Here is a 26,040-nt window from a genome sequence, read left to right on the forward strand (position 1 = left end):
AAACTATTACTAAAACTACTAATACATTCTTTCTCCTTTCTGATGCCACAGGTTTCTGTTATCTCTTGAATGTGCAGAATCATGGACCACAGTTTAGTCAAGAGCAGACTCAATACATTATATTAAAACTAAGTTGTGGGAGGCAAGCACATTTTAGCACATGTCAATTTTATCACTGAAGACAAAATGAATTGCTGAGAGCTGACCTATTAGTACTATTGTAGAAGTAACATTATTAGATGCATCCATACATAGGGTGCTATGTCCAGCAAAACTGAAGACCTCTTGCTATACTACTAATTCAATACAAGAGGTGTTTCAATTCTATGCTGAATTTCATTGGGGAAGAATTTGTCTTCTACATAAGTCTGCATTTACTTTCCAATCTATAGGAAAACTTGGAAGTAGAAAAAAAGGCAGAACTCTCTATTGTCTGAGGTGATAAAATAGATTTAATTTTTTTTTTACCACAAACACAAAAGTTGATAAGCACGTGAGGTGATGGCTATGTCAACTAACTTGATGTTGTCTTTCTGCAATGTATATATGCATAACAGACACCACAGTGTATCACATAAATATACAGTTATTTCTTGACATATAGCTAAATAAACATTTTTAAAAGATAAATTTTGATTAAGAGAAATTTCATATTTTTTTTTCTTTTTTTTTTTTAGAAGTTTGCTTCATAGAAGATCTTATTTACATGGAATATGAAGCTGAAGGAAACATAATTCCTGTTAAACGTTACCAGGAAATGCTAGCATAAAATATGTACTTATACCAGCTATCAAAAATGTTATTAGTTATTTAAAAATATTATATATTGTATAGAAAATTTTGTATTAGGACATTTTATCACAACTTAATACTATATGGTTAGATATTTTCTTCCTTTCCCTCTGTAGACTAGCTAAAATAAGCTACTATGAAAAGACTTAAATGAATCTAAGTCGGTGAAAGCACAGAAAAGTGAAATAAAAAGTTATAGAATGTCAGTTACTGTAAGTAGAATAAGTTGTGTGGGTGGGGAGATATGAATTTAGTTGCATAAAAAGTTTAACAGTCTTCTGTTTACGTATAGGTAAGTATGGATTGGGAAAATGTGAAGACAAGATGACATTATATATCTCTAATCCTAAGGAAAACAACAACATGAATGTCATAAAAATGTCACAGAAGATGGAGGAGGATAGACACCAGTAATCTTTTATCAAATACCTAATTGTGCTGCTCAAATGCCATTTGTTTTTAAGTCCCTCTGATCTTGCTTTGAATTTTGATTTGGCCACTTAGCACTGCAATCTCTGGCAAGATGCTTCATAATCCTCATATTCTTTACTGAAAAATATTAATCCTACCAGATATAACTGTTTTGAAGATTATATTAAATTATTTATGCAATAGAAAAACATTATTAATAGCTAGTACTTTCTGAAAGTTCACAATATATCAAAACCTCTTTCAAGCATGGAAGCTATTTTATACATTCATGATATATCCACATTCATATCACATTAACATGTTCATGACATTGCTATGAGGTAGGTACTATCATTGTCAATTTTTTTTTATAGGTAAGAAACTCAAAGTGCTATAAAGTTAACAACTCGATCAAGTTCACACAGCTGATAGTTCACAGAGCTAAGATTAGAATTGCTATCATCTGATTCTAGAGATAGGTCTCAATCACTCCAGTATTTCTTGATTAACTATGGTTCATTTAGTATCATTCCTCTTTGATCACTATTTGGCTTCAATCTATATGTACATTTGTAGTTATATTTTGGTAAAACTCAGCATAATTTAAAACTTTTAAGTGATCAATTATGTTTTTATACATATTTGAATACTCTGTCATAATTCATTTGTGCCAATTAACTTTTTAAAAATCTATAAACTCGTAAGGACACTTACAAAAACATACTACTTAATTAACTGGGCATGGTGGCACATGCCTGTAATCCCAGCAGATCTGGAGGCTAAGGCAGGAGGATCAAAAGTTCTAAGTCAGCCTCAGCAATTCAGTGAGGCTCTAAGTAACTTAGCAAAATTCTGTCTCTAAATAAAATATAAAAAGGGCTGGGGACATGGCTCAGTTGTTGAGTGCACCTGAGTTCAATCCCCAGTACCAAAAAAAAAAAAAAGTATTAATTTGAAAATTTCATATTGTCTTCATGATGAAAAATATTTTGAATGCATTATAATTAATATATAACTATAAAGTCAATTTCTGTTTTGGTAAGATATCTGAGAGTGATCCAGTGCAGAGCATTGTAGACTATCTCTCACAGGCAAGATCAGTTTTACTGCCTGATTTTATGCTGTTTGTAAGCTATGAATGCATTTTATAGGTTAAATGGCTAAAAAGTTGCAGAAATTAATAATAATATATTGTACCACTTGAGAATTATATGAAATGCAAATGTGTGCCATTAAATCATTTTGAATTTTGTTAAAAATGTTGGGAAATTTGTCGTCTTTTTCTCACATATCTACATAATACACAAAAGTACATAACAGCTATGTAATATCCTGGATTTTTCATCTTAGCCCACAAATCCTAAAATGATTCTATTCTGGCCCTTGACAGAGAAAGTTTTGTAACAACTTCACTCTCACCCAACAATTTCATTTTAGATGTGAATCAAGAGATAAGAGCTTTGCCTAAGATCACAAAACAGCTTAGAGGAGAACCTAATGCAGAGTAAGGCCCTCTGACCCCAGGTTCATTTTAGTGGTCCTCACAAGTGATCCAAGGGCTTTGAACTCTGTAGCACCAGAAGGGTGTAGTGTAAGAAACCTAACGGCACTCCCATGCTGACTTTGACTTCCTTTTTCAAAGTGAGAAAAGTTTTTAAACAAGACATCCTATTCACACGGAAATCACAGAAGCCACTGAGAGCCTTAAGAAGAGGGGAATTTATCCCTGCATATAGTCTAGAACTAATATTAGAATTACAGTGGTACTAAAATAAGATAAAAAGTAGTCCCAGTTTATTTAGAGGATTAATTTCAATTATACTTAGTTTGCTAGAAATCAAAGACAGTGCTAGTTGAATGGTGTATGTAGAAAAAGATGGCTCTAGGGGCTGGGATTGTGGCTCAGCAGTAGAGCGCTTGCTTAGCATGGGCGGGACCGGGTTCTCAGCACCACATAAAAAAATAAAATAAAAGACATTGTGCTATGTCCCTCTACAAAAAAAAAAAAAAAAGATTCTCTCTCTCTCTCTCTCTCAAAATGGTTCTATAAAGAAAATGGGACTTTTGACAATTGTGCTGCCCACTTAGTTTGGGCTAAATACAGAATAGTGTATGGTTTTTCAGAAATAATCAGACCATGGAATTTCATACAAACAAAAGTAAAATACAACCTGCAGAAATAGAAGCCAGTCTTTACCACTACCAAATAAATATGATCTGATCTTTGTTCTTATCTTCTGGTTGATTACTAAAGTCAAACTTCCTTTTCCAGAAATCTTACCTTTTGTGCAAAACGTCAAAGCTTTTTGTTGGTTTTAATGGATAAGATTAGCTGCTTCATTCTCATGTAGAAATATGTTTATTAAAATAGTTTAAGCAATTCAATTTAAGTATTCATTGTATCTTTATGTTTCATGTTATTTTTAACCTTTTCTACACCATTTATCTATTTCAGTTGATTTTCATGAAAGCATATTTTACCATAATTCTATTAGTATTCTGACTGGGGGGAATTTAATTACAATTATTATATATATTATGTTTCATATCTTTTCTATATCACTTGTGTCAAATATCAAGTTTACATTCAGCTTTCAATAAATCTGCTGGAAAAGTAACATACATCAGTTAAGTGTAAGCAAAGTCTTAGTTTTAAATGTATAAAATTCAGATATCAATAGCCATCAATAAGAGTAATGTTGAATTCCATATATTTATTTTATTCCCTTAACTCCCCCTGAGCTTTATATTGCCACATTCAGCAAACTACCCAGAATATGTGAATTGACATACCAATTGTAATATTATAAAGTCAACTCTATTGTCTAAAACATGCTTCCTCCAGCTTTTCCTCTCAATAATAGGAACTACCATCAAGTTGTCAAATAAAACCAAAACAGTCACAAAACAGTTTTTCCTCTCCTTTGTCCCCTCATTCGCAGTACAATCTCCAACTTCCCCAGGTCTGACTCCATCAGCACCACCATTTTCCAAGAAGCCAATAGGAACCTTCCAATAGGAACCTTCCATGTTTGCCCTTCACTATTCATTCTTACTCAGGAAGCCAAAACTGTTATTTAAACACACTACTTAGACCATGACATTTTCTGGCTTAAAATTCCGATGTATTTGAATAAAATCTAAATGATTTCTATGGCTTATAAAGCATTATCTGACTTCTCTCTGCCTCTCCAATGTTGTGACTATGTTCAGATTCTTGTCATTCTGGTCTTTGTAGTCTTCAAACATCCCACATTCACTTATGAATTACGTTTGGCATTTCATGATTTATTTCCCAGATCTCTCTTATTCCAAGTCTTCAATGTCTCCTTTGTATCATGTTTCATCCAGTTTAAGCATCATGTCCTCAGAAAAAATCTTCCCTGACCACAATTTAAAAGGATCATTAATTCCTTCTCTTTTTATCTCCTTATAGCTCTACATCATTGATGTATTTATTTTTTTTGTTTTATGTTTTGTAACCTTCTTGCAGAATGTAAGTTCAGTTGAATAGACATCTAGTCTGCTAATATAGGCTTTAGAATTTTGGTCAAGAAATATTGTTGAGTCAGTGAAAGTAAAACTGACTTTCATCCCTCTTGTTTTCGTTTCCTTTTTAAATTTTTGTTTTCTTGAATTTGGCTAATTAACATGCTCATGACAATAATTCTAGGCTGCCTCTGTAAAATACCATGATGTAACATATATGTCATACTTGTGTTAGTTCTGAGAAACTTACATTTTTATAAAGATGGTAGTGAAAATATTTAGTACTCATGGTATAAAAGACACCATAAATAAGGATTGAAATTTCTCTTGAATTATATCCTACTAGCTAAAGATATTGAGACAAAACCTGCATTTATAAAAGAAAGTAAGTTGGTGTTCCCTCTATATATTCAGTTATTCATCAAGTGTAAAATTGATTTACAAGGAAGAAATATAATAGACACAATTGTAATTATTCATGTAAAATTGCTCTGTGTTAGAAAAATCTTAAGACATAAATATATTTGGTTGGCTATCATGCTTATGCAGATAATATTTAAAAAAAAAAACTCTGATATGACTTTCTTATTAATTTTATATTTTAAATTTTGAGTTATAGCAGTAATGTGACATTCCATGTAATCCAATTCTTAGTGATTATTTCTGTTTCCAGCTGTTAGTTTCTGCCTTCAAATCCCATTCCTCATAATACTACACCACAAGGTGCCTGGAATTACCTACTTGTCATGTATTAATGTCTAACAGTTCCAAATATCATTAGAAACATGAAATCTGGTTGTTGTGGAATTGGCAGTTATGGTAAGGAATAGCAACATTATCCAAAGATTTGTTGAAAATAAAATAGGTAACATTTTATGATCAAGAAAACCCTTAAGGGTTATCTGTCTCATTAAAGCATGTTTTGAGACATCAGAAAATGTTTAGTCATTCAGGAAACAGAGAGATTAACAGCCCTAAATCCTTTGCTTGAGTAATTTCACTCCCTTTGGAGTAATATGAATACTGGCTAAACCAATTTACATCTAATATTTAGGAACATTAAGAAGTTTACTAACACTTCTTTCTGACTCAGCCATGGCAAAGCCATACTCTAACCTTCAGTATATGAGCTACCATAAAAACACACTAATGCCAAATAAGTCTAATGAAGCAATGTTAACTGGATTCACAATTGAGTTCAATTATCTACAAAATTTACCTAACTGATTAGAAATTAGCACATAATTCCTATGTAGCTAATATTACATACCTTTCAGAACAAAAGATTTTAAATGTAATAATTTAATCATGTAGGATCATACTAAGTATGTAAATCCGCTATTTTAATACAAATAATGAACAACAAAGTGTGGATTCCAGTATACTGTGTAGGCCATGTCATGGTGTTAAATTCCTTCACTATTTTGTAATCTTAATATTTATTGGAAGTAGGAATCAATTTTACATATACACAATATTATTCAAATCTGATTACTGTCATGATGTACCTGCCTTTCTCATTTAATATGAAACTTGGAAATGTTAACCAGAATATCAGTTTAAAAAGGAAAAGTGCACAATAAATGTCACAGAATCTGGACAGAGCCATTATTGTTTATACTAATAGTGGCCATTCTCAACTTATCCCCTTTTTTCTAGGAGGCAGAGACTACTTCTTTGATAATGCTAAAGAGTGGCCATTTATTGTTTGTATTTGAAGCACTTCCATTTTTCACTATATATTGACTTTTTTATCGATATGCTGCAGCTGAGCATGTTTCCTTCCTGTATTCTTCTGCCAAGAAAAGAAATGAAGTTAGAGGCAAAGGGAATAAGACATAGAAGTGAGTAAACACATTGCTCTGCTTACTGCTCTGTGCTTGTTAAATGTTTAGAGTTGAGCATCTGGATGTTACTACTAAGTAATTAAATATTAAGTTTACTAAACAAAAAATAGCAAGGGAATTTTTGGCTTTACAGTAAATTTATAAAAGCATATAAATTAAAGTTTCTGTAATCTGCTCACATAAAAATTACACAAATCAAACATAAGTGCTCAGCACTAATTACTGCTAAACTTCTTACAATATCACAAATATTCTATTCAATTTTCTAAATGAAAATTTTATATTTCAAATAACTGAAATTAAAAATCATTAGTAATGCACTTGTTAAGATAAAAACTAGTTTGTTTCTTTTTGAAATAGTCAGAAAACCCTTAATGAAGTTTTAAAATAGCAAGCATTATTTCCATTTTACAGAAAAAGAAATGAAAATAAAACCAGTATGGTAAAGTATCTCTTTCATTTAAAACATTGTTTGAAGATTTTCAAATTTTTGCATTATAACTAATGTGATGACTGCATTTTTCCAAATGACTAAAATACTTAAAATAAACACAAACTGTTTTAGTGGTATTTTTCAAACAATGCCAATGATATACTATTCTTCAATGATTACAGTGACATCTATATCTTATCATTCTGGTTATAAAATTTGGGGTGTTAGCACTACCTTATTTTCTTTTCCTAAGAAATTTTCTACAATAAAATTGACCCTTAGATTCTTCATTGGTGGATTCAACTCTTCATGGATTAAAAAATATTTTTTAAAAGTATATCTAGGGCTAGGGATATAGCTCAGTTGACAGAGTGCTTGCCTTGTATGCACAAGGCCCTAGGTTCAATCCTCAGCACCACTAAAAAATAAAAAGTGTATCTATACTGAAAATGTACAAGTTTTTTCTTTGTTATGATTTCTACACAATAGAGTACAACAACTATGCACATAACAGTTACATTTATCATGTATTAAAAGTAATGTAGAGATTACCATATGGGACTTAAGCATTTCTCATTTTTGATATCTGTGGGCATCCTAGAACCAAGATATAACTCTTATATTTGTGTGTGTGTGTGTGTGTGTGTGTAGCAAGTGCCCAGTTAACATTGGCAGTTGAAAATTTATATCTGATATATTCAAAATTATTTAAACTGTTAAATAGTTCTCCAGTAAGCTTTATGCAAAGTTCAAGTATGAAATGTAATTATATTTCAAGAGTATAATATAAGATATATTTAGAAAGTAAATGGGAGAAAGGTAGCCAATTGGATAATTAAGGTCCAAGCCAATAAACTGAAATTGCCAGACAATTGAGGTAAAAGGGTTGCACTGGGTTTTAAAGATTTAAAGAAAATCTAAGATGATTTTTCCACTTTTTAAAATTTCATTTTAAAATTAGAGTTCTTCAACACAGCAACCATTATTATCTTAACTCTCCAGTGTTTTTTTTTTTTTTTTCCCCAAAAAATTCAATCACATTTTGATAGGTCACAACAGAGTCAATGTCAGTTTATGTTTCAGATTACAATATAATATGCTTTTCATGGAATCAAAATTTGAAGGTATATCTTCAGGTTTTAACTCCAAAAAGAAACATCTTATATGCCCTATATGTTAGTTTTGAAAATAACATTTTGCCAACACTATAGATAAAAGAAAGTGCCTGGTGATTATATAAAACCTGTTTAATTTCCCCTCTCTTCCTTTTATTCAGGGCTAAATTGAGGTAAATAATATAACTTTAAAAACTTGAATATGTTTTTACTCTAATTCTGTAATAGCATACAGAGAACATTTTTCAAAAATTAAATACCATATCTTATTTTATAGATATTTAAATGAGAGAAAATGAATCAAAACAATATATGCTAAAATTAAATCCTTAACACAGTTTATATTTCTATCTTCTTCAAATAAACACAAATAAAAATATTTATAAATTTTCTAGTAGAAATAGTGAATTAGTAACCAATGTAATTAATATGCCTTTTATGTAATTACATATTATAAATGCACTCTTCACTGTTCATCCTTGCACATTCATCCATTTCTCTGTACATACAATATAAGATTTATTAGAAACCTGAAAAAGCTAAATTAACAGACTGTCTTTGGATTTACCAATATAATTTTAATACTTATTAAAATGTCTGAAAATTCTAATTACATCTAACACAAATACTGTTAAGAAAAAAAAATCTTTATGTGCATTTTAGATCAGCAATTCCAGCTTCCTCTTAGATAAATATATAAAATGGTTAAACAATAAATTTCTATGGCAACAAGTTAGGTTCTAGGATATTCTTAGTTACAGAAAATACTACTTTCTTTAAAGCAATGGAACTAAATAAAATATCTTATTCTTTCCTCTTTTTTCCATTAGACATGACCCAGATTTCTTCCTCTCTTTGATGAATTAAAAAAGAATGATCTAACTGCAAACAAGATATCTCAACTAATACAAATGACAAGTAGAATTATATGAACATTTTATGTAAAGATGAAATAAAAAGAAGATGCTAAGTACTCCTAAATGAAAGAGACATGGTAAGAACATATGGATTATGTGTCCTGCAAACTAAATATGTGTATACATTTTAATTAAACATAAATCTATTAAGCTCACACCTAATATAAAGTGGCAGTAATAGTATATCAAAATAGTAAACAACCAGGTATGGTGGAGCACGACTCTAATAGGCTAAGGCAAGAGTTCCAGGTCAGTCTGGGCAACTTAGCAAGACTCTGTCTCAAGATAAATATGAAAAAGCTGTGATGCAGTTCAGTGGTTGAGCACTTGTCTGTCATACATGAAGCCCTGGGTTTGATTCCACTTTTATGTAACAGAAACAGTAGTATCATACTAAATTATCCTGTGGTCTTGAAGATTAAACTGAATAATTATGTGAAGTGACTATATAAAAACTATTAAAGTTACTATTTTAAAAACAATGGTACCCCTTCAACCTTGGCTTCTACTTAGTAATTCCTTTTTAATCAGGATGAGGAAAAGTTGTCGCCCCTGTGCAAACCTTCTGAAAGGTCTAGTTTCTGGAATTATACTAGTCATACATCAATTTTAAAAATTACTACCCTTCCTCAGTAGACATCTTTTTTTAAATGCCACCTTCCAACAAAGTCATTGTTTCTACACCTGCCTTTTTTTTCCCCCTTCTTTGGGTCATAATGTTGTAGAATATATGGCTCTCTTCTCCAATTTTTCTATCACAAACAAATTCTTTGGTTCTTATCAGAAAACCATTCATTTTTTTTTTCATAAAAAGAAGCAAAACCTTCAAAATAAAAATAAATAAATAAAAAACAACCCATAATATTTGTCAGAGGATAGTAGATCCCAGTTTTACCATATGAAATGCAGTCCACAAACAAAAGAACCAAGAGAAAAAAATGATGAATGGCCTTAGGAACTGTCATGGTTTATCATAAAGATTTTATTTTAAAAATGTTAAAATAAATAGTACATAGTCCAGAACAGCATTGTTCTGGGAAATTACTTCCCTTTAGAATATGAGTTCTAGATGGCAAATCTACTTAAGACTGGTTCTGGACTTTCATCTTTCATTAGGTGACTTAGAGTTCTATACTTTTTTTTTCCTTTTTTTGTCTGTGGTCTGAGAGGTTTTTTTGTTTTGTTGTGTTTTGTTTTTAACATACTTCTCAAGGGTGGATATGTGGTGGAATGAAAATCCCATCAATATGTGTCATTTTGTAGCCTAGCTCTTCATAAAATACATTTGCTTAGAAATCCCGGAGGAATGTGACTGAGGCCAGAATTGCATTGGTTCACATAATTCAAATACTTCAATGCTTTTCTTGTTAATTACTGGGCCACAACCAGAAATCCAGATGATGGGAGAGAAACACTTCTTTAGGATAATGATTGATTTCCATAAAGATGAGTGCTTTAACAAATTTCAATATGCAGTTGCTGGGGCGGGGAGGGTGGGTGGACGCTAATTAGTTTTACCGTTTTCAGCAGATGTTGGATTCAAAATGCCAGCAGCATCTCAAATGCCAGTCATTAGGGCTGTCTTTCATGGAGGAGTGCTGACCAATGAAATCTCCACTCCGTTTAATGAGACCGATCTAGGCAGAATCAATTAAATCAAATCTCTCCTAACATCCTTAATATATCTGCAGTGTAGGCAGCACCAACAAAAGCAGCAGCCAGGGATTTCCCGTATTAATAAAGGGATTCACTGCCGCATTAAGAGAAGGGGGCAGGGAGGAAGTGTGTTGGAGGAAGACCTTACTTAGTGGACGGGAGAAAACCTCTAAAGTCTGAGCAGGGGCGGGGGTGGGGACTGGGGAAAGAGGAGCTACATAAAGGGTAAAAGGCTAAGGCGATTAGGGAAAAGAGCCTTAAAGTAGCTCAAGAAGGGGATCCACCCCCAACCGTTTCCCTCTCCCCCTCCCTTCCACCGCAAATCCAATTTACCAGTTGCAAATATAAGCTGGAAAAATGTAAGGACCCAGATTTGAAAACATTTTCACTTTAATACTGAAAAAATATGCCATTATAAAATCCTCGAATAGAATTAGTAAGTTTCACGTGCTTCCTTGGTTCTTCTTTCCTACTTTATAAGTAAGATTTATACCAGCACAGAATTGCTACCATATGATCGCAGCCTAAGCACTAGAGTGACATTAATTGGTCATGCTTAACTGCCTCAAAATCTTTTTTTTTCTTAAATAATTACACTGGTACTATAATAGAAATCATGGGTACTTATTTTACATTCAGATGGAAGGCATTATTGGATATGTATAGAAAAATATTACCCCTCAAAAAATAAAACATTACCATGAAAATAAAAGAACCCAAAACAACCCCTAAAAACTTCCCTCAACAAAATACATTGCTAACTCATAAAATGGACTGATGATTAGCCATGCAAATGTCTTAAATAAAACCTTTACATTTTTTTTTTCACAGTAAACATACTCTTGGAACTGCCTACTGATCACAAATAATGGCGAAATGGCACTTTCTGATTATACTGTATTTTGTTTATAGAAAGTTTGATGATGGGACTTATCAGGTAAGAGGATGGGTGCTGTGAAGGAGATGCCATCTCCAGTTGCTGGGAGGAGGGGCGGGGGGCGGGCAGAGTCCCTGGAGCGCGTGGATTCCATGCGAGCCATGCAGCACTTTTCGTTTGTCAGAAGTCAGTTACTTATTTACAATACATTCATGCCTTCGTGCAACTGCCCATCCCTGCGTAGCCAACAGGGAGCCATCATGGGGCTGTCCACAGGGGAAAAATAGATATCTATCTCTCTATATAGATGTGGATATATGTATATATGTATAGAACTGCTGCAGCCATCCCCACAGGTCCTTGCCCGGGGTAAGAGCACTGTCAATTCTTCTGGCAGAGCCCATGCTGGGCTTTCACTCAAAAGGACCTCAGAGCATAGAGCAAGCTAGTTGAGCGCTCTCCCAGCTCCGCACAGTCTGCTCTTTGTTTCCAGAAGGGAGCTGCTATGAGGTCAGACCCCTTCAGTTAAGTGAGTTTATAGTTATTTATTTACTTGTGTCCATCAAGGCTTGGGGCAAGCTGGATTTGGGTCAGCGCTCCTCTAACCCCTGGGATGCTGGCGGTAGGGGAGGATGTTTATCGCTTTCCGGCTCCCCTCCCCTGTTAGGGTTGAGGACTTAGTCTGAGAGCGAGTGAGAGCCACAGTCATACACTCTATGGGACCCATCTGCGTTGTAAGGCCCATTGTGCCAGTAGGAAGAGTCACAGACTGTCTGTAGGGAATTAATTTCGGACGCCGAGGAGTTGGCATCCCTTCTCTTGGACCGCTTTCGGTTCCTCAGGATAAACACGAGCATGCCCACAACGGTGAAGGCGGAAGTGACAAACACCAGCAGCAGTCCCGGGACCAACACCGAGATGGACACCCTGCTGGTGTCTAGGTAGGAGTTGGAGTGCGTCCCGGTCTCCGCCAACCCAGTGCTGTTTTTACTGTGCGAAGCTAACGTGGGCGAGATCCTCGCATACAGCTGGGGGCAGATCTCGTCATTAGAGAGGAGCATGAAATCCTTTCTAAAGAAGTTCACAGGCGTCTCACACTTGAGGTCGCTCATCAGCACTTCGGAACCCAGGCGTTCTGCCCATTGTTTGAAAGGCACAATGGTGCAGGAACACTCCCAGGGGTTTCCATGCAGATCTATCTGAATGATGGAGGTTAACTGGTCCAGTACCCCTGCCACCGGGAGGTACATAAAGTAATTGTTGTGCAGGCTGAGCTTAGAAAGCGAGACCCCAGCGAAAACGTCCACGGGGAGGGACCTCAGCAAGTTGTTGTTGAGAATGAGGATCCTCAGTTTGGGCATGGCATTGAAAGTGCCGGGGAGAATGAGCTGGATCGCGTTGTACTCCACGTTCAGGTACTCTAGATTCTGCAGTCCAGCGAATTTCTCCCGGGACAGCGTGTCCAGATAGTTGCTATCCATATACAGCCACCTGAGGTCCAAAAGGTTCTTGAAAGTGTTGTTCTCCACGGTGGCGATGTTATTGTTACCCAGATCCAACAAAATGAGATTCTTGTAATCCACAAAGTGAGATTTTCGGATGCTGTGTATCTTGTTATCTCGCAGAAAAAGCTCCTGCACGTTGGAAAGCTTGGGCTTCAAATCAGCCAAACTGCTCACGTTCCGGTTGTTGCAGTTCATCTTTAAACCCGACCCTGGGATGTGGTCGCAGCTGCAGCCCCCAGGGCAGGGCAAGCCATTGACTGGGGGTTTGTTTCTGGCGCTACCCGTTGCTATCGCTGTTGTGGGTTTGATTTTGATCTGCCAGTTGCCTGGGATCTTTGTACCTCCATTTGGAGCAGACCCTGGGGTGATATGATCCTCTTGCCCATTTGTCTTGAAAGGAGTTGGCAAGGGGCCAGGGACGAAGGTCTCTTCTTGGGCAGGGGGCGCCGGGAGACTAGAATCCACTCGATTTTTCAAAGGGCACAAGTCCTGTTCGGTGGTTTCATTGAGGTCTTTACCCTGTAGTCTGGTGGGGGCTTCGCAGACCACTCGGCCGATCAGGGCATTTTTGGGAATGTTTTCCAGCCATTCTTTCAGGGACAGCAGATCACACGTACAGTCCCAAGGGTTATCCTCTAGCAGGATCTCAGCAATGCCAGGGATTTGCTCCAAGACCTCCTCATAGGGCAGCGTTTTCAGCCTGTTCCCCCGGAGGTCGAGGTGGGTGATGGGCACATATTGGAATACATTGGCAGGTAGGGTACTGATAAGATTGTCATTTAAAATGAGTACCTCCAGCTTGTTCAAGTCCTGGAAAGCTCCGGGGTCTATATCACGTAATAAATTAAAATCAGCCTGTAGGTATTCCAAATCGTCCAGCCCCAAAAAAGTCTGCTTTCGAAAAGACTTGATCTTGTTGTTGTTGATGTGTAGCCTTTTCACCAGCTGCAGCCCCAGAAAAGCCCCGGGAACGATTTCATGCAAGCCATTGTTTTCCATATGTAAACTAACTGCATTATAAAAGTTAGCGAACTCATTAGGGAAAAGTCTAGTGAGGGAATTGCCATGCAGAAATAAATGGTAAAACTGGGAAGTCGGGGCGGTGAAACGCTGCAGACTTGTGAAGCCCTTTTTTTCACAGTCTACGTGTAGGTCCCCTTCTATCTCATTGCAGGAACAGATCTTCTCTTTGCAAACGTCCCCTGTAACGTTTCCAGCGGCAAAACAAAGAGATGTCTCCAGCAACAGAATCCAAAGCAGCATTTTTAAAGCGAGCAATTCATCCCCGATCTCATCACAAAGTAACAGCAACCATCCTGCTCGCCACAGACACAATTCAAGTTCATTTAGTGCTCCAATGTCCGAACCCAGGGAAGGAGAAGAAAAGGGTTTGGGGGGGTGGGGGTGGATTCCTTCCTCCCTAACCCCCCCCCGCACTGCAATAGCCCAGACGCCAGTCAATAATTATATTCACAAACTATTCAGGCACGTAGTGCAAGGCAAGCAAAAAAAGAAAGAAAAAGAAAAAAGGAAAAAAATTCTACTCTACCTCAAACCTTTAAAGATAGCCCCAAAGAAGTTAAGTATATACATATAAATTAAAAATATACCCTTACAGATCTTGTCTAGAGGTCCTCACTAATAAGAAAGGGAACAATGCTAGTAATTAGAAGCAAGTGCATGTTAGAGAAACAAGCAGGTTTGCAGCGTAGTACAGGCGCACTGCCTGTGCATGGCTGTGCGTCGGACTGACCTTGCCTCTCTGATACAAAGCAGGCTTTTCGGCGGCTTCTGTTGTTGAGGCTGCTGGTGGAGTTCTTCCTGTGGTTGCGGGTTGCCCAAGAGTCCCCCCGAGGTGCTGTCCAGTCCCCCCGGTGCTGAAATCACGCCCGACCAAAGGACTCACGCTGCCCAGCCAATGGCGCTGGAAAATTTCCGCAATCGCTGCGTTTTGTGGTTGTCCATCCTTTCCCTTTCCTCCCCTTTGAACCTCTTCAGGCTTTTTTTGTGTGTGTGTGCTTCCACTCTCGCTTACTCGCTCCTCTTTTCTTGTTCTCCTCTTTCTTCTGCTCTTTCGGAATTACGTGGAGGGGGGAGGAGAGAGGGGGAGCTAGTTGTCTGAGGGAGGAAGAGAGCGCGAGAATGGGGCGGGGGGTGGAGGGGGGCAGTTGCTAAGAAGCTCTGCTCGTTCCAGCCTGGTGCACTCTGAAAGATCTGACACCCTCTGCTGATCTGCAGTAGCAAAAATCCATCTGGTGAGGGAATGCTGAAGAAAAAAAAAAATCAATCCACGTACAGGGCAAGCGTTAAAAATGTGGGCATTAAAGGCTGTCGATCTACATAGACGCTTGTTTTAAATGGATTATTTAATTCTTTTTGGGTGCTGAAAACTTTACCCTTTCCTTTCCTTAACAACCTCACAGCCCCCGCTAGCTGTATCTTTCGGAAAGCAGTGCTTTTAAAACATTTATTTCCCAATGGCTTGAATAAAATTAGTGTCAGGGTGTCAAGCGAACAGCAATTTGAGGTAATTATACTGCACGCCATTTTCATCGGTGCTTTAAATGCATTTCTGCCTTCTCTGCGGTACAGCGTTTTATGCTATTTGATGTTTTTGAAACCTTTTTTTTTTTTTTTGGCACGTTGAAAGTGGCTATTCTGAACATATATTGCATAATATCACAACTAGGTATGAAGTATTTGTTGCAAGCTATATGATTTAAGCATACTCTTTTCCTTTTTAAAGTTTCTATAGAAATTTACTCAATTTGGTCGTTGAGAGTTAGGTTTTTCTGATGATTTCTTGAATGTTATTTAAGTCTGCAGGATGGATATACAATGCATGCGTACGTCTGTCTTTTGATTCCAGACCCCGAATCTTTCACTGAGACCTGGAAAAGGAGAGGGGGCACAGGAAAAAAAAATCCCAATTCGTGAGTGCTCTTGACCCACTGTCAGGCAGGCGGGTGAACAGCAACACACAGACACACACACAGACACACACACACAGACATCCACCCCCACACACACACACACCTCCCCGCCCCCACTTCTTCTTCTTTTTCTTCTCTCTCTCTCTCTCTCTCTCTCTCTCTCACACACACACACACACACACACACACACACCACTTACAAAGTTTGCACTTCAGATCTGAATGAATTTAAAATGCATACAAGTAAATAACCAGTTGCTTTGAGAGGAAGGAATAGAAATCCGGGGTCTCTTGAGCTCTCTGGAAAGGTTATCTGCTGGTAGCCTGCAGCACCTCTCCTCACAGATGCTTGCTGGGTCTTGGTGCTGGGGAACAGAATGCTCTGTTTTTGTTTTTGTTTTTTCCCAGCAAGAGAATCACCAGGTTCCTCAAACTTGAAGCTTATTAATAATATACCAAGTTCCACAAGCTTTCCAGAGGGGCAAAAGTGAGATAATACTGCTTCTCTATCTATCTTTTCTTGAAGTGGACACCTTTTCCATCAATATCCAAAAATTTTATGTATCATTTGAGCATTTGGAATTCATATGATTAAAAAAATGTTGCTTGGTGCTTTCTTCAGTGAAAGCAGAGATGTAAGTTTACACCATTTTTCCTTTTAATTATGTATTGGGCAAGTTGGAAAGTTGTTACAAGCCAGCAAAAATTTTGTATTAAAAACCAAATATTTGAGGGTGTGTGCATTTTGAGAAGGCTAAGGAGTGAAACTTTGGAGAAAGAACTTAAATTGGGGAAACTCCCAAGGTTAAGGAGAGTGTTACATGTGTTAAAGTGATTTTTCTTTTCTAAATTTAGAAAGTGTTTTTTTTTTCTTCTTTTTTTTTTTTTTTTTGTGTGTGTGTGGTACCTGGGGGATTGAACCCAGAGGTGCTTAACCACTGAGCCACATCCCCAGTCATTTCTTTAAAATATTTTATATAGAGAAGAGTTTTGTTGAGTTACTTAGGGCCTTGCTGCATTACTGAGGCTGACTTTGAACTCAGAATCCTCTTGAGTCCCTGGGATTACAGGCATGCATCACCATGCCCTGCCTGGAAACTAATTCTCTCCTCCTCCTCCTCCTCCTCCTCCTCCTCCTCCTCCTCCTCCTCCTCCTCCTCCTCCTCCGCCTCCTTCTTTTCCTCCTCCTCCTCCTCCTCCTTCTTCTCCTCCTCTTCCTCCTCCTCCTTCTCCTCCTTCTCTATATAAGTTTATTTATTTATTTTTATGTGGTGCTGAAGTTGGAACCCAGTTGTCTCACACATGTTAGGTACTCTACCATTGAGCTAAAGCCCCAGCCATGGAAACTAATTCTTAAAAGGAAAAAGTTTATACATATGCTTTCATCAAATCAAATATGTTGCAATCCTTTTCTGGTAAAATTCAGTGGAGGAGGGGTGGGATTAACTCTCAATTTAGTATATGGATGAGGGAGTGGGTGGAGAGCTTTCTACAGACACACCATTATACTACTGAAACAATCCTGTTTTTACCTAATACCATTACCACATAAAGAGAGAAAGAAAATAGCTTAATCAATTTGAAACCACTTCTCAAAACAAATTCTATGCATTTGAATACTGCAGAGTAGTAGAGTTAAATTGAAGGAAAAGACACTTGGGTTACTTTGTGAATAGTAGGACTTAGTTATGAAACATATTGGCCCTAGACTTTACCCTGAGAAGGGAAAGCAGCCTAGTGCAGTGTCAGCGAAGGATAGAAATAAGCATGGCTCTGAAGAGGAGAGAGAAAGAGTGCTGGATGCTTAAAAAGAAAAAAATATATATATTTATGGTGATCATCTACAATCACACTTTTAACCATAATTGGTTACTATTTTTTTTTATCTGACCTAATAATACCTGTATGTGAAGGAAGCCGAAGAACATATTTAAGTTCCCTTCAATAATCACATTTAGATAACCTGAAATTGATATTCAGATTGCATCCTCCTCTATCTCTATCAATTAAATTATTTTTCCCCACCTCTGAAAGCACAAATCAAGTTACCATTTATAGATGTTATAAATGCTTCCAGTTTTATTCTCTTCAAATAGTTTATTGTATTTATGACATAAAAAAGAGTGGTAGTGTGCTCAATATATATTCAACAAAACTGAGTATATTTTTGTTCTTCCGCTCATTTTATAAGATAGTTTTTAAGTACTGATTTGATATTTAATTATAGAAGTAATTATGAACAATGAACCCTGAAAAGAAAATGTGAAGGTTTTCCCACCTCTATGAAGATAACCACTACAAAGTTGAAAGCAAAGAATAGAGACACAAATATATGGTTCTACTCAAAACACACCTTTTGTAATGAGCTACCAAAATACTTAAAATTATTATGTTTATAATAAATGCATTTTAGAGAAATAAAACAAGTTTGAAAAGCACCCAAACAATTCCCAAGGATAATATCAAGTATAACAGTTAATTTCCTTATGGGAATTAAACACATATGAATGGAAATTTTTATGTGAGCTAAACATTTTCAATGCCTTCAGGGAACATTTCTTTGGCACTGATTCCTTTCCAAAGGGTTCTACTCCATGTATTTGAGTTCAAGTGAACTTTTTTCAATTGCTTTGCCTCTCATAACAGATGATCTTAGCAACCATAGATAAAGGACTCGCCAGTTGATGATGAGAATGGATAATATTTGCTCAGGGCTATAGTTTCTATTCCAGGCTATGACCAGAAGGATTTCAGTTGTATCATTAAATGTTCTTACATTCTTATTCTCTCTCAAGTTCCTCTTTCAACAAAAGTTACAGGTACAAATCACTAAATGAGGGCATCATTAGTCAATCATCCATTTTTCCAAATAAAATGATCAGATACTTCCCTATGTTCACTACACATTTAAAATCCAAGAGTATAATTTATAGCAAATATGAATTTACAGTAGTTGAGCACATCTGGGTTTAGTCCCTGGTACTATGTATTATATAATATTATAGTATATGTATTATATATACGTGTGTGTGTATGTATAATTTTTTTTCCTTTATTCCTGAGATAGGGTCCACTAACTTTCCTAGACTGGCTACCTTGAAGTTATGATCCTCTTCCCTAGCTCCTTGAGTTGCTGAGATTACAAACCCAGAATTAATTGAATGTATTTTTATTCTTCAGCTCATTTAATACAATAATTTTAAAAGTACTGATTTGATATTGAATTATATAATTGATTATATTTTTGTTGAAGAAAGATAAAATTATATAAGACAAGTTCACGGATATCTTTTCCTGATTGACAATGATTTTTATCCCAGGTATTACTATTTATAAATTATTAGTGCAGAGTGAATTTGATATCATCATCCTATTTTATAGGTGCACAAACAGAGACTATAGAAAATGAATAACTCCCGAAGGTTAAATAACATCACTTGACTTTGCCTACAGTTAAACAGCTACAGACTTATGAGCTTAGCTTTTACTCATACACATAACTCTCTATTTGTTGTTAATGTATAGTACTACTTAAGTTCAGCTGTCTAGGGATGAATTCCTTATTAATAAACTAAGACATTGTAGTGATTTTTAAATCCCTTCTAGCTCTTTTTTCCTGAATCTAAAACTCTTTAAAATATTTTCAGAAAAAGTCCAGCATCTATCCTTCCTTAGACTTTTCAAGTCACGTTCAGAATATTTGTTACTATATTAGCATATCCACTGGATTTTAAACTAAAAAATGAATATAATAACCACTTTCAGTAGTTCTTGTATTACTTTCTTATGTTTCACAAGATAAAGAAGTCATTGGAATTCTTCCTTATTTTAATAAAAATTGTAAACTAAGAGACATAAATCTATTGCACCTGTAAACGATGATTAGTCTACAAGATTCTTCCCCACTTTTCAGTATTGTCTTTTTGTACATTAGAAATATTATTCTGGAATAGGGCGATAATATTAGATTATATTACATGACTTCTGAAGGCCAAGTCAATAAATCTTTTAATAATGTTATTATAGTAGACTGCTTTTCAAAAAATGGGTACTTTTTTATCAACAAAGAAATAATAATCTCAGTGAAACTTATCAAAACAATTTAATATTTTTACCTTGTGATTTAAGGCATAATTGCCATCTGTTCCTATCATCTGCAATTTTATATGGTTCTGGACCATAGGTGTGACTATCTGCAAGTGGAACTGAATATGTTATAAAGGCTTATTTGTCTAATAAAAGTCATATGAATCAATATTTTGCAGTTATTGAAAAGATTGTTGATCAAAAATATGTCTTTGTGTATTTGAAGTTTCTAATTCATTCCTATTTGTTTAACAAAAATAAGACAACCAAAGTTTTGCCTGGCAGAGGTTCTAGTCTTGGATATATGCTATACTATCTTGAAGTATACAGAAGGATATATGTTATGTTAATTGTTGCATTTGTATACTTACTAAGTACTTATTCCACTCTTTCATTATATCACACAGGTCTTGGAGATAATCACTTAAATAAAAATAAACTAAAAAGTTATGTTTTTTTTTTCTATAATGTGTTATGATTTGGATGTGAGGTGTCTCTCAAAAGTTCACATGTGAGACAATGCATAAAGTTTCAGTGAAGACATGATTGGGTTATGAGTTCCTTAACCCAATCAGTAAATTAATTACCTGATGGGATTCATTGAGTATTAACTGAAGGCCTGACTGGAGAAGGTGGGGCATTTGGATCCTGGCTTTGGAGTATATATTTGTATCTGGCAAGTGGAGATGTCTCTCTCTGCTCTCTGACCATTATGTAAACTGCTTTCCTCTGCCACACTTTTTCACCATAATGTTCTTCCTCACCTTGAAACCCAAGGAATGGAAGCTGTTGTTTATGGACTGAGACCTCTGAAACTGCAAGCTCTCAACTAAACTTTTTCTCCCCTAAAATTATTCTGGTCAGATCTTTTAGTCATAGGAACTAAAAGCTGACTAAAACAGTAACCTAGTGTGTGTGTGTGTGTGTGTGTGAATGATGGGGGAATGGGTACCAAGGATGTAACTCAGGGGCAGTTGACTACTGAGCCACATCCCCAGCTCTATTTTGTATTCTATTTAGAAACGGGGTCTCATTGAGTTGCTTAGAACCTCGTTTTTGCTGAGACTAGCTTTGAACTTGTGATCCTCCTACCTCAGCCTACTGAACCACTGGGATTACAGGAGTGTACCATAGTACCTAGCCTTTTCTTAATATTTTGAAAAGTTAGTACAGGACTTTATGCCTGGTCAATAACCAATAATGTATTTTATCATACAATAATGTATGATAATGCTAACGCTAGGGATATGTTGCTGCTTTTGCAAGAGAAAGAGGAATATAAAATTAGTTTTTGTGCATATGGAGGATTAAGGATCATGAAAGTATAAATACCTACCAGGATTAATTTTAGGTTATTGATTGGGCTTTAGAAATGTATAAAATATGTGCAAAGGTAGACAAATGGGTTCTAAGATATTAGCTAGGAGAAATAAGTTCTGTGATTCTACCAAACAGAGGGTGGCTACAGGTGGTAATGATGTACTATATATTTCAAAGAAGTTACAAGAAATGTTACAAGTTTGAGAAGATAAATTGGCTTATCCTTACTTGAACATTATGCAAGGTATTCATGTATCAAAACATCATAGGGTACCTAATAAATATGTATAATTGTTAAGTGTCAATTTCAAAATTTGTTGACTAATAATGTATTTGTAATGTAATGTGACATTTTTGTTATTAGTCTTTCAGAGCTGTCATAAAATTTTGAATAGGTTAAATTGTCTTTTTTCTCATTTTTTCATAAAAGTTCTCTTTATCTCTCTACCTATCTCATTAGTTATGATATATTCTGTCCTATTCATTACTACATTTACTTTGACATGTATTTCAAACCATAATTTGATTTTCTTTCTTTGAGAGTACTTTTCTGAGGTAGAGATGCTCAATGCTGCATTTAGAATATATTTAAATTCTTTTTCAACTATTTCCAGGAAATGAAAAAAAGAAAAAAAAAATATTTTTTATTCATGGATTATGCACATATTGATGCACATGCCTACAACACCCATTCATACACCTCAATCATCAAATAATGCTTACAATATGCAAGACTCCAAAATGCAGAATTATAAGATATTTACAGTGTCTTTATTTTCATTTTTAGTTTTGATACTTGAATATTCATTTTAATCCAGAATAATAAATCTCTAAAGATAGAATCATATGCACTACTGTAAGGCAGGTAGAGAGAGATGCATTTAACAGAGGTGGATGCTTTTTTTGTAATGGCTGTTAAAACACATCATTCAGGTGGTTAGTAACTAATTGGTTGGCAAGAAGGGACCTCTTTCTTCCTTTTTGGATCTCTGAACAAGAACATTATACTAGTAACTAATTTTGATATTAGTATTATATAAATGAAAATCCTGTGGGCATTTTAAATAATCAAGAAAAAAGATTAAATATTATTCATTAAAATAGGAAACATGTATTTTCTCTTCAGTTGGAATTTGCAGTTCTTGTATTTATTAAGTTGTAAAAAAGCATATTGCACATGATCAGCTGCCTGGAGCAATGGAAATACCATAGTCTTTGATATTCAATCCAAGGAAATGATACGTTGATATATACTTTTCTTAAGTGTGGAACTTACCCACAACCTCACACTTGGTAATTGATTTTGGAGATAAATTGTACATATCATTATAAGTGATATATAAATTTGATATTGATTTTCTCAGATCTCACAGTGTCCAGGGCAGGTCATGATTTTTCTGGCTAATTAGATTCATGTGTCTGGATTTTGAAATTGTAACTAATGACTTCAGGGAAGAATAGAAAAATATCCCGGTGGTGGTAGCAATGGCAGTCATACATGTGTCTAATACAGTAGTGGCAAGGTACATGTGGTTAGCATCTGATTCTGTAAGAGGAGTTATTACAGCCTGTTTTGTCACTGGTAAAAGCATTAGCCATACCATCCTCAGTGTTCAGTGTCTATGGGATGATTTCTATCAATTCTTATTATAGGACCAGTTTTGACACTGTCCATATACCAACCAAATCTAATTTTTAAGACTTTCATGAAATTCTGTTGTTTCTTTACACAAAATGTTTTTTATACTTGAATACATCATAAAAATCTTACCTACTAGAATGGGAATAGAGTGATTGCACATTTTTGTTTTGCCAGGAATATTTTAGTTTATGCTGGCTTTGAGTAGTAAAAGTTAATAATTTCAGATTAAAAAGTGTTCAAATTCAATACTATAAATTAGCTATATCATTAATTTAATAATGAAGACATCTATCCCTTTGGTAATATTAAATGAAGTTGATATAAATAATGTGCTAGCCAGTGTGTTCTATGTATATTTAAAAATAGGGGGAAAAGTCCCAAATTTTGAATTAACAGATGCTGCAGTCTGGCTGGGCACAAATAACCAAGCCGCCTCACAGCCTTGTAGGTTCAAACAACAACTCTTTATTCCCGAACTCTCACGGGCACTCTACACACACTTCCCGGGACTCCCTCCACCCGGCTCACCAACAATTCTCCTGGAACCCCTGTGAGAACTCCAAAGTAGCAGGCTGGAGGCAGCAGGATCCGTCCTAATCCCAGAGCCGCCCTATTCCAGGAGCAGGGTCACCTTTCAACCATTCCCTCTAGCAACTAAACTGTGGCTCTCAACAAACAGATTCTGATAACACCCTTTCTATAACATATTTGGACATTATTTGGTCATGCTTTTCACTGTATAATTATCACACCTTTTGCCTCAAAGTAGGTACAGCTTGATAGCATCCATGTCCATGATGAAAATTAATTAATAGTTATCACATTTTTAAACTTTTTGTAACTACTGTTAAAATAACTGTTCATAACTTTCAATACATAGAGAATTAGAAAAATAAGTAATAAAGCCATATTTACAGAGGTATTTTAGAACCCAAGTTATCAAAATAGAATGGGGAAAATCATATATAAGTATCTGTAACTGAATATGTATATATATATGTGTGTGTGTGTGTGTACAAATATTCAGTTATTCCATTAAGAATGAGTTTTATGGTGAGTTGTGCAATACTTAAGGGACTGTGAAGTCCTGATATAGTACAAACATCACAATACTCAAAGATTTTTTGTTATATAATATTCAACACCTATTGTTAAATTATGCACATAGAATCTAAGAATTAATTTTATATCCTACAAAAAAAATATAAAATAACTCAAATAAACTTCATATTGGGAACTTCTTAAAATTAAGTTTTAATTAGATAAAATTTTATATTTTGGAATTAATATAGTCAGAGCAATTAGTAATTTGCCGGTTTTTTTTCTATCATTCCCCTAAACTCTACCACTTTTTTTCTTTAATTTTTTTTTTTTTTATTTCATAGTGCTATGATCAAACTCAGGCATTGACACTTCTTTGGCAAGCTTTTTACCATTGAGCTATACCCGCAGCCCCCATTACCAATTATTTTTCTAGTGTTATCTTATCAAACGTATTTATACAAAAAGTAGGCAACTAGAAATAATTCTGAAACAATGATGATTCAGGGTTTTGGAATATTACTGTGGATACTTGGCAGAACACAAATTCAAATTTTGCAATAATAGTTATCTTTAATCATTCAACTTTAGACTTTTCAGTCACATGTGTAATCAAAGTATCTCCAGGAGCATACTCTGAGGTACACTGATGTTTGCACCTTAAGCCACATGGTTTGTATGATTCCCTTCAGGAAATTTCATTATTTATCATTTACTTGTGATCTTGAAGCTAGGCTATTTCTTTATAGATAATCATCTACATTAAAGTCATTTCTTTCTTTGAAAATATACCATGGAACAAGGGTTCATCTTAAAAAAGTAAAACATATACTGAGTTCTCCACTAGTTCAAGCTGATGTTCATTTCTGAATCACAGTGAGGTAGGTGTGCTCTTCCTGGAATATTGTTGCTTTGCCAAAGCCTTTCTCCTTCCAACAGTTACAGTGAAACTAAGAATGTAACTTCATTTCTATTAGCTGATTGACTTAATGAAATTTTACAAGTACACATACACACAATACACATACATGTATGCATACATATTTGTGTGTTTTCTGAAATGTGGTTTCTGTCCTAATCTGTTTTTCATTTGTATGATTTTTGAAATTAATTCAATCTTCTTCTGCCTCATTTGGAAAAATAACTTATTTTTAAGAAAATATTCCATATACATAATAATAGATGGATTACATTCTTTGTTCATGTCTCTACAATAATCTCTGCCTGTCTTATTTATGTATGCATTTTTTTAAACATTTATTTTTTAGTTGTATTTGAACACAATACCTTTATTTTATTCATATATTTTTATGTGGTGCTGAGGATCGAACCCAGGGTCTCGCACATGCAAGGCGAGTGCTCTACTGATGAGCCACAACCCCAGCCCTGTATTTTTATTTTTACTTTTTCCAATATGGCATGCCTTGGCAGTCTTATTTTTTAAAAATCCATTTGACATAGAAAATATAACAACATGGAATATTTCACATACAATTAAAAGGTTTGAGTAACAAAAAAAAATTCACTATATAGTTCTGTTTTCAAACTAGTATGTAAAATATATAACACATGTTTTAAACTCATGTGGTAACTCGATGTTATCTTAAATGAAATTTTTGGCATAATGGTTTTTTTTTTTTTAAAGAAGGATTATTTAGCAAGATCATATTGTATAGTCACTTTCTAAACCAATGACTGTATACAACCATTCATTTTTTTTGCATCATTATAATTGATCTCAGATAATTTGAATCTTGTTGAACTTATTTCTGTGTGATATCAGCCCCTTTGAGATACATGTCTTATTCCTACAGGCTGTACCAACACCATTAGTCACATATCTATAACTAATGGTATTTCTAAGTAAGACTTGCTGAAATAGTCACTACCATCACATAAAATATGTGTATAGCATTAGGAGATAGCTCATGACATTTTGCCTCTGAGGTGGTCTTCAGAAATCAAAATCAAATGTC

General features: G+C 35.1%; 1 protein-coding gene across 1 annotated transcript; it reads right to left on the reverse strand.

Annotated features, from left to right (window-relative positions):
• Window positions 1-6,849: 6,849 nt before the first annotated feature.
• On the reverse strand, window positions 6,850-15,193 carry Slitrk1 (SLIT and NTRK like family member 1). The gene is made up of 2 exons (XM_058580512.1): window positions 14,796-15,193; window positions 6,850-14,358 (listed from the first exon to the last, which is right to left on the reverse strand). The coding sequence occupies exon 2, from the start codon at window positions 14,303-14,305 to the stop codon at window positions 12,215-12,217; it is 2,091 nt and encodes a 696-aa protein (XP_058436495.1). The 5' UTR covers window positions 14,306-14,358; window positions 14,796-15,193; the 3' UTR covers window positions 6,850-12,214.
• Between the last annotated feature and the right edge of the window lie 10,847 nt (window positions 15,194-26,040).

This window comes from Marmota monax, unplaced genomic scaffold (genome assembly GCF_021218885.2).
Source record: "Marmota monax isolate L192 unplaced genomic scaffold, Marmota_monax_Labrador192_F-V1.1 WCK01_AAM20220418_F8-fsc00043, whole genome shotgun sequence".
In the NCBI taxonomy this organism is placed as follows: Eukaryota; Metazoa; Chordata; class Mammalia; order Rodentia; family Sciuridae; genus Marmota; species Marmota monax.

Bases quoted from the DNA above. Each gene is read 5' to 3' on its own strand.
- Slitrk1 (XM_058580512.1), bottom strand. From the start codon at position 14,305: ATGCTGCTTTGGATTCTGTTGCTGGAGACATCTCTTTGTTTTGCCGCT.